A 13,570-nucleotide genomic window follows, 5' to 3' on the forward strand; every position below is an offset into this window, starting at 1 on the left:
TGAAGAAGAGCTTCTTAAAAGACTGACAGTCAGATTATGCAAAGAAAACTTTCTGGTCAAAAAATTTAATGTCTCAAGTACAGAAGTGCCAGTGTACTCGTAGGTAGAGAGCTGAGACCATAGTCTCTGTGATAGATCCCGTAGTTACTATAGACTGAAATCTGACATCTTCTTAGGACAGGAACCATGTCACCTAGGAGAACAGCACTGAGAGGCTGGGTTTGGGAAGGCTGCTATGAAACTATGGCACTTGAATACATCTAAGTCAGAAAAGGTAATAAGACTCACAGAGACTCTCAAAAAGACAGCTCCTGTTAGTTTTATATATATATGACAAGGCATCTTAGAGTCATTTGGCAGAGTTATTTGCAAAAATTGGCAAATCAAAACATTGGAAGAGGCATATTTTAACTATATCACAACTCCTGTTCTGCATAAAAGAGGCCTGCAATTTTATACTCAGTAGAGCAATGCTTATAGAGACCAAAGTAGAGAAATAGAGTGGAATCCGAGAAGGCAGATCAACTGAGTATATGGCAAGCAAGCAGAAGTCTGATATATGACTCTTAACAGTCCAAGGTCCCTCTGCCATACAAACATGGAAGCCACTGCTAACATTACTTGCTGTTAGAGATGTAATAGACTTTTGTGTGTCTTCCACATGGAAGGTGGATTTTCTTCTAAAGTGTGGTCCACATGGGGCAGCTAGGTGGCACAGTGAATAGAGCACTGGCCCTGGAGTCAGGAGGACCTGAGTTCAAATTTGACCTCAGACACTTAACACTTACTAGCCATGTGACCTTGGGCAAGTCACTTAACCCCAAGTGCCCTGCCTTCCCCTCCTCCAAAAAGAAAAAAAAAGAAAGAATGAAGTGTGGTCCACATAAACAAAGCAAGGGAACTGTGCTGTAAGAACAGAGCCACAGGCACACTCACCAGATTTTCTGAGGCAGCTCTAATGCCACTACCTTCTTAATTCAGGTCTGATGTTGGGACAAAATAAGGCTCTCAAAAGTCATTGAACATTTAACAAGAGCTTTACTTTGCCCTAACACAGAAAGAATATGCAACAAGGATACAGTGGCACTTGGCTTTTCTGGACATGGTCCCCTTCTCCATCTGGAAATGCATCTGGTCATTATATCATCAAGGTATGGTGATTTGCATAGTCTTAAGCACCCACCAAATCTGAAAGACCAAGACTTCATGTGGCTAGAACTTTTTAATGCTTCTAGATGATCAGGAATATGCATCAGAGAAGCTAGGGCCAATCAGGTACCAGGGGCTGCTTTGTTCTAGGCCTACTTCCTGTTGACTGGGCAGATTGGGAAGGAAGCTGTGTGTCTGGAGAACTAAAGTCAATCAAGTCCCTTGGGGAGATTTGTTACCTCTATCAGACACCAAGGAGAAGGAGACTAGGGCCATCTTCATCTAACCCCTCACCACCCCTGCACCTTCCATCAGTCTCCCAGGTGAAGAAACAGATCCAGGAATCTTTGTCCCCCCCCCAACTTTATCTACAACACTCCTTGAAGACTGTAAGAATCTCGATCTGCCACCCCGTGGCTTCTGTTTCTCCCTCTCTCTGTAAAAATTAGTCAGCAGTCATTTAGCAGAAAAACCATTCCTTCCTCCCAGTCCCCATGTTATTTCACATCTTTGTCCCCCTCAATTCAGCCCTATCTGAAAACCCCTAATCCAACCCTGCCCCACCTTCCACTGTGCCCTCTGGAATCCCTCTTCTATAGTGAACAAACTCCCGTTCATCCTGGACTTCTCACTCTCTTTCCATTTTTTAGGATGGCCATTACTTTTTGCCAAGACCTGGCTCCTCCTCTGATGATATTATGTCCTTGGCTATCCTCTCTAGCAGACTAGTGGTACCTTGTTTCATACTCCCTGTCACATTGGTCTTGGAAAGGGAGATGGAACGCTCTCTAGTCCCCACTGTCACTTTGAGATTCTCCTTTTTGCCTTCTCTTAGTAAGTCTTCTTTTGATAATTATACTTTTCTACCAGTCAAAATTATAGTAGTTGTAGTATACCACACCCCTGGCTATTTCCTTCCTTGCTCAAAGAGATCAGCCCCTGGCTCACTTTCCTTCCATCTCCCTGTTTTGTTGTTGTTGTTGTTGAATAATATTTTATTATTTTTCCCAATTACATGTAAAAACAATTTTTAACATTCTTTTAAAAATTTTTTGAGTTCCAAATTCTCTCCCTTTTCTTCCCCTCCCCCCTCTCTGAGACAGTAAACAATTTGATGTAGTTTATACATGTGCAATCATGCAAAACATATTTACATATTAGTCATGTTGTAAAAGAAAGCACAGACAAAAACCCCACAAAAAATAAAGTGAACATTGTACATAGTGACAGTAATATTAACTGTGAATGGATTAGTTGTCCTCAGAAATACAGCAATTCCAAAGGACTCATGATAAAAAATGCTATCCATCTCCAGAGAACAAGTTGACGGAGTCCAAATGCAGATTGAAGAATATTGTTTTTCACTTTGTTTTTTCGTGGGTTTTCTTTTTGGAGCTCAAAATTTTTTTAAAGGGGCAGCTAGGTGGCGCAGTGAGTAAGAGCGCGGCCTAGGAATCAGGAGGACCCAGGATCAGTTCCAGCCCCAGACATTTAACACCCACACAAAAAACACTGACCACGTAACCTTGGGCAAGTTACTTAACCTCAATTGCTTTTAAAAAATAAATTAATTAATTAAAAAAAAGATTGTTAAAAATTGTTTTTACATGTAATTGGGAAAAATAATAAAATATTTTAAAAAGAATAGTGGGGGCAGCTAGGTGGCACAGTGAATAGAGCACCTGCCCTGGGGTCAGGAGGACCTGAGTTCAAATTTAACCTCAAACACTTGGCACTTAACTAGCAGTGTGACCTTGGGCAAGTCACCTAACCCCAATTGCCTTGTCTTCCCCCCCCCCCCAAAAAGGATGGTGAAGTACCAGCTTAACAGTCAAACTATTATACCTGAATTCAAAACTTAGAGAAAATCAAATTAGTCCCAAGATATTCTGTTCCATCTCATACTAAGTTCCCCTGCCTACAGTTTAGAGTAGGACAGGGTTGCCTTTCATATTGCAATAACAATAAATAGAAATTAAAAAACCATTTATCTTCACTCCTTATTAAGTACATACAAGCTTTTTCCAAAAGTAATTCATTATTTTACTTTTCTTTTTTAGTTAAAACATATTCTGATGTAAAAATCCATTTAGAAGAAATTAAGAAGATACTCATTTTCTGGAATTTTATATATAAAGTAAATACGTAGAAAAAACTGGCTATTATTGGATTTGTTGTTGTTTAATAGTCTGGAACTCAAACAGAGGAAAGTAAAGGGGCTTGGAACCATGTAGATCAATTGAAGGTAGGAGGCATATTTAACATGGAGAAGAGAAGACTACTAGGGACACAGTCGTGATGTGATGGCAGTAGACACTGGATTTTAAATAAGTTGATCTGTATTCAAATCCTGACTCTACTGCCTACTGCTTATGTGATCTGGGGCATGTTGCCTAATGCAGATATCTGGTCCTCAATTGCCTCACACCTATAAAATTAAAAGACTCTGACGAGATGACCTCTAAAATCCATTCTAGCTCTAAATGCTAAAATTCTAAAAAAATCTTGCTTGGGAAATTAAGATCTGTTTGCCTAGAAGATGATCACAGTCATGGTAATCAGGGTGAATCATTGATTTAGAGTTGGAAAAGACCTTAGAGCTCACTCAGCTAGTTCAGATGAGGAAACTGAGGCCCAGAAAGTGATTTTCCCAGGGTTACTAAGTGAGTAAATTGCAGGGGAGGAAATATCAAGATGGGAAGGACTCAGTATGGCAATTGTCTTTATCTACAATTGAAGGAATGTCAGGCAGAGGAGAGATTAGGCTTAATATCCCCATTTTGCAGATAAGGAAACTGAGGCAAGAGAGGCAAAGTATGACTTGTCTATAGTTACCCAGCTAGTCAGCATGATAGTTATTAGAAAAAAACACTGACCTGGATTCAGCTCCTAGTTCTGCAGCTCTTACTACCTGTGTGACTATTGGGATCAAGTGACTTAAAATCAGTTTCCTCATTTGTAAATGAGGGGGTTGAACTAGATGATCTTTAAAATCCTTTTCAGCTCTAAATCTCCTGATACCTTTGATCCACGGTGTCTGAGTCAGAATCACAAACTAGCTACCCTGACTGCTATCCATGTTTTTTTCATCTTTGGCACTAGACACATTCTATTGTGTGTCTAGACTCTAGATCAGGTCTAAACCTGGATCAGCAAGGGTAAGGCTGACAGCAAGAGTACTCCGATAACATTTTCATTACTTTATCCTCTCCTTGGCCCTCCCTGACAGCCAGGGGAAGAAAGGATGGTATTCCCAGTTATGACATCACAAAGCTGTTCAGCAGGGTTGCCATGCAGCCCCAGACTTTAGGCCAGGATATTTTGAGAGGACCCAAGGTGTTAGAGCCCTGGCAGCTTCTCCAGCTAGCCACACTGGACCTCAATGGAAGCTTTGGTCCGTGCTTTCTCTGAGCTTCGAATAAGAGAAGGTATTATACTGGGAAGGATACGGGAAATTAGGAAAGGGGGAGGTGAACAGAAGAGGTCAAAAGGAGAAATCCCTCCCATCCTCCAGGGCCATCAGCATGAAGATGGTGTAGATACAAGCTCACCAATAGTGAGGGGTAGGCTACTTAGCAGAGATGAGGGTACTCTGGTGGCTAGAGAATGGTCAAATCACTTCTTTCTGGACCAGTTTCTTTACCTCTAAACTGGTACCAAAATAATGGTACTCCCTAAACCACATTCATCTCTAAGATGGGGAGGGATGGAATGGGGAGCACCTAAAGCTTCAAGAAGACAATCCCCTAGGGATTTTCTTCTTAGTAGCTGTCTACTGTTCAGTAGTTCCAAAGAGAACTCTTTCCAGTTTGAATAGACCTTTAAGTGATGAGCAAAGACTTGAACTCCTTAGCCTCCAAAGGGCTCAAGCCATCCTATCACCAAAGGTCTTTAATTTTTTTGTCTTCAAAGCTCTCTGAAAATGGGGATAGGATTTCCCTACCCATATAGAGATGAATTGACCCCACTTGACAAGAAGGAAAACTGAGGCCCAAAAAGACAATAATGAACTCAGGTTTATTTAGACTAAGCTCTAAACAGAAGGAAAGAAGGGGGACCCAGGGCATTAGTTGGAAGAGAAAGTTGGTTGTTTCCCCTGGGTATCTCCCCCAGAGCATCCCCCTCCCCCTCTCAAGTATGTCTGTGTTTTCACCACAGATGCAGTGAGCCTGACTTTGGGCTGCGCAGGCAGCGCCGACACGCCCCCCAACATCTATGAGGGAGGTCTGGGGGCCCGGAGGCAGCAGTGCCCCAGCCCACCAGGCAGCAAGCCCAAGAACTTCCGTCTTCGTCACCTTCGGGGCCTGGCACTCTACCTGCCCAGCAGCATGCAACCTGCCGGCCAGTGTGAGAGCCACTGGCTAGGGAGGCTGATGGCAGGGGGCTGCCTCCCACGGGTGGGGCCCCTGCTCAAGGGAGGGGCATGGGCCCTCGATCTTCCTGGCCCTCTGAGCTCTACCAGCCACCCCCTGGATTCACCAGGTCCCCAACCACCCAGGGAGAACCTAGGGAGTACAGGTAAGGATGCACATGACAGGGCCAGAAACAGAACTCCAGGAAAGCAGGAAGTGTGCCCCAGCCCAACCAAGACAGGAGCAACCCCAGGATGCAGGGTGTTAAAGGAGGGTGGGTATCCTCTCATCATAAAGCCGCTCCTGTGGCACAGCCTAGAGAACTGGCAGTGTTTGGGGTAGAGTCTCATAAGAGAAGGATTAGCAAGGATTCACTGAGGCGTGTGCAGCACAAGTATTGGTAAGTTCATCTGCTATCCCTCTTCCCTGCCTCATACTCCACCTAGGCGAGACCAGTCACATCAGCAGCAGAAAAATCCTCTGGTGCCCAGGGTCATGGATCAGAGTGGACAGAGAGGAGGCAGTAATTTTGTAGGGACAAGGTCATACATGCAGGGCTGGGGGAAGGGTTGACAGGGCACTGTGTGGGTGGCTGGATGTGTGGGTATGGGTGTTGCTGGGTATATAGGCATCGAGAGTAGTGCTTGAATACGTAGGAGAGTGGGGGTATACGGAGATGACTGGATATATGTTGGCACCTGGATATATGTATGTATGACTGGGTATATGGGTGTGAGAATGTGTGTGTGTGTGTGGGGGGGGGGTAACTGGATTAAGATATCTGTGGTATGGACAGATGGTCGATATGAATCTGCGTGGAGAATGTGGGAGATAACTGAGTGTATTTATGTGAAGTGTTGGTTGAAGGTGCATATGGGGATAATTTGTGGTATCTGTATATGTATGTTTAGGCATGTGAAGCATGAGTGCCAAGATGTGTGTATATTATAATACACACATATTGAATATACATATTGTTACATTTTTATATTATATAGTACATATAGACAAACATATATATTACATATAATTTATAATTATATATGTAATATGTATATGTATTGCAGGAAATGTATATGACTATATAAGGGTGCTAGTGGTTTATGTCTGTGGATAGGTAGCTGTGACCATGTGTATGTGTTGCCTTTGTATGTGAGTAACTGAATGTGTCTGAATATATTTAAATCCCCTTCTCCAGACTTTTTATAACCTTCCTTGTCCCCCCTGTAGACACCCAAGGTCCCAGGCCTTTTTCCTTTTGTGACCTTGTGACTTTCCAACCATGGCCTGAGCATATCTGAGCCTAAGAGACCCATAATTCTTTCCCCTAGACCCCAGGTAAAGAGCACTGTGTCCCTGCCTAACTCAGGAACAAGTGTGGCCTCATGTGGGTTAGGACCAGGAAACATTATGGTGTAGATACAAAGCTTTTGTTGGAGAGTGAGAAGACCCTCAACCAAGCCCCTTAGCTTCTTTGGGCCTTAGTTTGTCCCTTAGGTTGTCTCAACTCCTGGGGATGGGGGTAGGGGGGTAGGTGTACAGAAACTCACATTTGTGTAAGATACTAGGATTGTCCATTGATTCACGATGGGACTTACAGGCTGGGTTGTGTGCCCCCTTTTTCACTCCTCCCCTTCCCCCCCCCCCCTCCAAACCATCCATTCTCATTATTGACTTGTTTCTTTCCCCTTTTCCTCAGCTTCCAGCTCCAGCACTGACCCAACCAAGGGTGCCCTCTCCCAGCCCCGGCCACCCGAGGGCTCAGGCTTCAGGCCCAAGAGGTCTTGGGGAGCCTTAGAGGAATCAACATGTCCTATGTGCAAGAAGACCCGACCTGGGGCCCAGGAGAGACCATAGGGCAGTCCCAAGCACCAGAGCTGGTTTCCCCAGCTCTGGGGCAGGTGGAGGGAATGACTTGAGGGTACAGGTCCCTGGGAGAACAGCCTCCCTCCAGACTCTCCAAGTTCCCCCTGGCAAGCAGCTCTCCAAGATGCCAAGACAGCTGAGGAAGTTTCCTCAGAGGGAAGTCTGACTGGGGGCTCAGGGAAGTGAGAGGAGAGGGAAGAGGTTCCCGCCTGAGGGTCGGAGAAAGGAGAAGCAGGGGCGGTGGTCCAAGCAGCCCGGGCATGCACTACATGGCCTTGGAGATGGTGTCGAAGGCAGATAATCCCAGGCCTGGGAACCAGCAGGTCCTATATCTGAATAAAGGGAGAGGTCTGTCTATCCTCAAGTCTGCCTCTAGGACCCTGCCTCCTGCTAGGTTTACAAAAGGACATTCCCAGAAGGCCCAGGGAGATAACCAGCCAATATCAGGGGCTTGGGTATTTCGGTCAGGGTCACCCCTTTCTTCTCCAATAGTCTATATTGTTAAGCCTACCTGCAGGTCTCCACAATCCCATTCTGCCTATATACTAATCCCTTAATGGACAGCATTTCATAGTGCATGGAGTGCTAGATGTGGAGTTAGGAAGACTTGGGTTTAAATCCCCTCGCTGACACTACCTGTGTGACCCTGGGCAAGTCTTCCCTCCAGTTTTCTGGACCTTGCTTTTCTTAAATGTAAAACGAGGAGGTTGTACTAAATGGCCTTCAAGGTCCCTCCTGAGCTCTCACTATCTCTCAGGCTTGCCTCCAGTTGGTCAGTCAATGCTGGGGGCTTGGGCTTCCGTTGATCCCTAATAGGAAGAAGCTGCTGTGAATGGGAAAGGGAAAATCTGCTGCAACCTCTTCATTAACCACATTGCTTAGTAACAGGCAAGCTGTGTAAGGGCGGGAGGTGGGGATGGGCTGGGAGGATTGCCAGCTGGGTCCTTTGTGGGGTTCAAGCTGAGGTTTGTGGTATCCTTGCATCTCTCTTCCTGACAGGAGGTGACGCATACTGGTGTCATATGCCAACACTCCATCTACCCATAAAAAGGGTCAAGTTAAAAGGACATGGGGATTACTCCTCTCTGGAATTCTACCTACCTTAACTGGGGCCACTCAGCAGCTTCTGTGAACAAGGATATGGGGTGCCCTCATGTCTCCAACTCTACCCTGCCAACATGGATGTTCTGATGGGCACCAGACTCTTAAGAGCTATTTGAGTGAGGTGGGATAGTAGGAGTAGTACTCAATGTGCCACCAGGGAAGTTAGTCTTCTTGCCAAGGACACTTGAATTAGGTGGAATTGGTAGCAATCCTTGTGGTATGACGTTCCTTTGTCTCCAAATATCTTCCCCATATACCTACTTAAGTGTTTTAAAGTCTATCATTAGAGCTACTTTTTTAGCATTTCCCTGAGCCTCTAGGTCAGATTCCCCTACCTGGTAAAAATGATTACCAGTTAATAGGAATTGGAGTGGGCACAGGATCACAAGTGGGAGAGCTGGCCCCCATCAGCCAAGCCCAGAGTCTTTCCTACCAGGTGTTAGGGGAAAGGGAAGGACCAAGAGTTTGTTGGCTCCAGATACCTGCCATTTTTGTTAGACTCTGCTGCCCCAAGGGAGCACATGGATAAGGGAGGGATCAGGGCAGAGGGGAAGCTGAAATATCTCAGAGCAGGGCTTTGAGGAAGCCATCATAAAATGTCAAAGCAGGAAGGGAACTTGTAGATTAATCAGTCCAGACTCCTTATTGTACAGAGTAGAAAGCTGAGGGAAGCCTAGAAAAAGTGACTGACTCATAGTCAGTAGAAGAATCAGGATTCGAATTTAGGTCTCACTCCCAGTCTAGAGTTTACTCTCTCATCATACCATGGTGCCTCTCCACGGTAGTGAAAGGTATCATTTAGATAAATGATTTCAACAAGCATTGCAGTGCCTTTTATGCTACGTGATGTGGCTATAAGGATAAAACTAATTCCTGCTCTCAAGGAGTTAAAACCTTTGCCTTAAACCATTTCCCTAAAGAAATCTTGGGCAAGCATTCAGAAATCTACCTTCCAGAAAGGGTAGGAAACTGGGGGCTAACCTTGGCATATAAATGGTCTAGTCAAGGGTAGGGAATTAATGATCCATTGTGAGCCAGATGCAATAAGTTGATTTGTTTTGCTTAACTGTATTTAGTTGTTAAAAGGGAGAGTTCTATTGAAGGTAGGGGGAAGAAGTCATTGGGAATTGGAAGTAACTTTTTAAAAATCATCAATAAAACATTAAAAAAAATTGGGGCTTGAGAAACACAACACCTTGGGCATAACAGAGATGTTATGATGTACCAGGATGGGGAGGAGGATTCTTGAATATTTCCAACTCTTTAGTAAAATAGTAAAGTCAAGTAGGGCTCCAACAACAGACACACAAGCCGGCCTTAATGTCACTTTTAAAATATGACAGCCTTATACCCTCTGAAGATTTACTCCTACACAGCCAAGAAGTCTTAGATTGCAAATACATGATTAAATAAGTCTATGGCATGCTAGGGTATCTTAGAATCATAGAATCTTTGGATTAATATGGAATTCCAAGATTATCTAGTATGATATTCATCCCTAAGTGGGAAACCCTTCCATCAAATTCCAAGAAATTGAAGCCACTCAGTATTGCAGTGGATAAAATACTGGACCTAGAGTTAGAAGAGTCGCCCTCTGACTGTCTCAGTATCCTCATCTTTAAAATAGGAATAAAAGCACCTCACAAGGTTGTTGGGAAGATAAAATATATTTGTAAGTGCCTTGCAAACTTTAAAGTCTAATATAAATGCTATCATAGCTGTTAGGCTTGGCTATATTAATTTTATAGGGAGCTTTAAAGTTTGTAAAGGCTTTACATAAATGAGCTCACATGAGGCTCACAATAATTCTGTAAGCTAGATACAAGTATCTCCAGTGCTGATGAATCTGACACCTCACAAGGCATACTGATTCACTGTGGGAGAGTTCTAAGCACAGAATCTCAGATCTGGACAAGAATCTAGTTGGTAACATACTTTGCAAATGGTCATCCAGCCTTTGCTTGGTAATTTTGTGTGAAGAGAAACCCACCACCACATAAGCAGTCCATTCCACAGTTAATTCTTATTTTTAGCAAGTTTTTCCTCTTATCAAGCCAAAATTTTCCTCTTCATAACTTAAACCCACTGCTGCTAATTCTGCCCTCTTGGGCCAATCAGATTAAGTCTAAAGCCTCTTCCATCTCATGGTCAAATGCCATCATGTCCCCCTAAATCCTCAGGATAGTGTCTCAGATTTCTGCAAATGATTTTCATAGGGCATGATCTCTAGACCTTCCAGGTTTTATGCTAATGTAAAAGGTTTTGAATGGAATGCCCTGTGGACCTTCCTTTGACTCTTCTAATACTTTTTTTTTCAAAGATGACCTCCTGTACAAAGTAAAAAGTCCCTGCCTTCAGGGAGTTTACATTCTCCTTGGGGATACATATAAACATAAGTAAATACAAGATAATTTGAAGAGAGAGCATTAATACCAGGAGGATCAGGAAAGGTTTCATAGAGGATTTGGCACCTGAGCAGAGCCTTGAAGGAAGTACATACATACATACATGTACACACACATACACACACAGTTTCAGGCATGGAATTTATATATACATTTTTATATATACATATATTTATGAATATATGTAGAATAGAATGGATATATATCCATTACATATATAATGGTGTATGTGTGTATACACACATACATATATATACACATACCTCTACATACATATATATTTAATTTATATATATATTTCAGAAATGCAGGATATCCTGCACAAAGTTATGAAGGCAGGAGATAGAATGCCAAGTTTGGTGAGCACCAAGTAGGCCAGTTTGGTTACGGTAAAGAATATATGAAGGGAAGTAATTCACACACACACACACACACACACACACAATGCTCCCCAATCAAACAATGTCTCTCCTAAAAAGGTAGCACCCAAACATACTTCAGATGTGATCTGACCAGGAGAGAGTACAGTGGGGCTGTCACCTCCTTGGTGTTGGACATGACACCTCTTTTAACGAAATTTAAGGTGGAAATGAGCTTTTTTTAGATGCCATAATGCAATGCTGATTCACATTCGATTTGTATTCTCTTAAAACCGGAACCTTTTTTTCAGGACAATTGCTGTCTAGTCACATTCTAACTCCCCTCCCTTCCCTGACACACAATTTGTACTTGGAAAGTTGCTTTTTTTTTTTAACCCAAGTGTAGCACTATTTATTCCTATTCCATCTTATTTGATTTGGCCCAACTTTTTAGACCATTGAGCCCATTGAGGTCTTTTTGGGTCATCATTCTGTTATCTCTCCCAATTTTGTGTCTTCTGTAGATCTGATAAGTTTGCTATCTATTCCTTTATCCATGGAATTTTTTTTAGATGTTAGCAGGGTCATTCAGCCACCATTTAGTAAGCACTAACCCTGTGTCAGACACTGTGCTAAGTGCTGATCAAGGGCAGATCCCTGGGGCACTCCTTTCAAAATCTCCTTTTTAGTTGGTATCAAACCATGAATGGTTATGTAAGTCTAGCAATTCAACCAGTTTCAAATGCCCAGACCATATACCTCCAGTTTGTCCACAAGAATTGCATGAGAGACCATCCAATGCTTTAATAAAATCTAGGTAAATTTAATCTGCAGTAGCTCCTTGATCTACCAGTTAGGTTACTGTGTCAAGAAAAGAAATCAGCCGGCAAAACCTCCTGTTTATTGTTTGTTTTAAAAAAAAAAGTTTATTTCCAAATTTATTGGGAAGAATGAAAATACTCTTTGAAACAAAATACCTCTGCTCAGCATAAATATTTATCTCTAAAGCATTTTAAACCCTTTCCTACTCCATCAGAAAAAAAAAGTAGTCATCCTGGAAATGGGTGCTACAGCTTTATCAATAGCTAGACTGTTTTTGATGAAACTCTGTGGTCATAACTTCCTTTCTTAGATGTTCATTAATCATCCTATAATTTTGCCAGGAATCAAAAATCATTGTACTTCAATCAAAGCTTTAGGTCAATAGTCCTTAATTTACAGACTCTACTACTGCCTCTTTTTAAAAAACTGAGACATTAGGGGCAGCTAGGTGGCGCAGTGAATAGAGCACCAGCCCTGGAGTCAGGAGGACCTGAGTTCAAATTTGACCTCAGACACTTAACACAAAAAACTAGCCGTGTGATCTTGGCAAGTCACTTAACCCCAACTGCCCTCCAAAAAGAAAAAAAAAATGAGATATCTCCCTTCTTCCTTTTCCTATTCTTCATGATCCTCAAAGATTATGCTGAACCAAAAAATATACCTTCCTGTACCTTCCATCTACTGATTCTAGTTCTGGCCTCTGAGTCAAGAGAACCAAGTCAAATTCCTTATCCACATAATACATATTTGAAAATAGCTATCACATTCCCCCTAAGTCTTCTCCAGGCCAGTCATACCTAGGTCCTTCCACTGTATCAGGTAGAATTTGGTCTTCCCCCACCTCAGCTTATTTGAGGTAGTCCCTGAATATACCCATACATAATGAGTTGTTGATGTGTTAACAAGGAGTTAACACCCTGTTATCCCTTTACAGAGAGGTAGGAACACCTTTCTGAGACAACTATGAAATATGCAAACCAGATAAGACTTTTCATAAGTGGACCTATGTTTGAAACAGGGCATGTGCCAGTAATTGTTAAAGAATGTAGCTGTTTATCTATTCACTTTTATTTTTGTTTTGCAAGGCAATCAGGGTTAAGTGACTTGCCCAGGGCCACACAGCTAGTAAGTATCAAGTGTCTGAGGCCAAATTTGAACTCAGGTACTCCTGACTCCAGGGCCCTGGTGCTCTATCCACTGTGGTACCTAGATGCCCCAGGCTTCTTGAAGGGAGTCAGAGAAGTGGGGCTTTTCTCCCTTCCTCCCAGCCACTGCTCATAGCTTTCAGCAGCAGAGTTTCTTGCCTAGAAGATCCTGTCCAACAGTTGGACTATCAGCTTGAGAGAGTTCAAGGCACAGTTGAGGGAGAGTAAGTACATATTTTAAATCTATAAGATATGATATGGAGTCCTCTCATTGTCCTGGTCATCTTTTGGACATGCTGCAGCTTGGACACAATACTACAGATATGGTCTGATTAGGGCAAGAGAACTATGGCCCTCAAGCGGGCCAT

General features: G+C 43.0%; 1 protein-coding gene across 1 annotated transcript; it reads left to right on the plus strand.

The window, feature by feature from the left end:
• Positions 1 to 4,531: 4,531 nt before the first annotated feature.
• Positions 4,532 to 7,358, plus strand: CUNH16orf90 (chromosome unknown C16orf90 homolog). The gene is made up of 3 exons (XM_069064823.1): positions 4,532 to 4,577; positions 5,308 to 5,667; positions 7,201 to 7,358. The coding sequence occupies exons 1-3, from the start codon at positions 4,532 to 4,534 to the stop codon at positions 7,356 to 7,358; spliced, it is 564 nt and encodes a 187-aa protein (XP_068920924.1).
• The last annotated feature ends 6,212 nt before the right edge of the window (positions 7,359 to 13,570 follow it).

Source organism: Petaurus breviceps, unplaced genomic scaffold (assembly GCF_028583685.1).
Source record: "Petaurus breviceps papuanus isolate PSGF00001 unplaced genomic scaffold, PetGlider_PUasm1.0 138, whole genome shotgun sequence".
NCBI classification, from domain to species: domain Eukaryota; kingdom Metazoa; phylum Chordata; class Mammalia; order Diprotodontia; family Petauridae; genus Petaurus; species Petaurus breviceps.

Bases quoted from the DNA above. Each gene is read 5' to 3' on its own strand.
- CUNH16orf90 (XM_069064823.1), top strand. From the start codon at position 4,532: ATGGAAGCTTTGGTCCGTGCTTTCTCTGAGCTTCGAATAAGAGAAG. The intron at 4,578-5,307 runs GTATTATACTGG...TTTTCACCACAG, and splicing joins TGAGCTTCGAATAAGAGAAG to ATGCAGTGAGCCTGACTTTG. The intron at 5,668-7,200 runs GTAAGGATGCAC...CCTTTTCCTCAG, and splicing joins GGAGAACCTAGGGAGTACAG to CTTCCAGCTCCAGCACTGAC.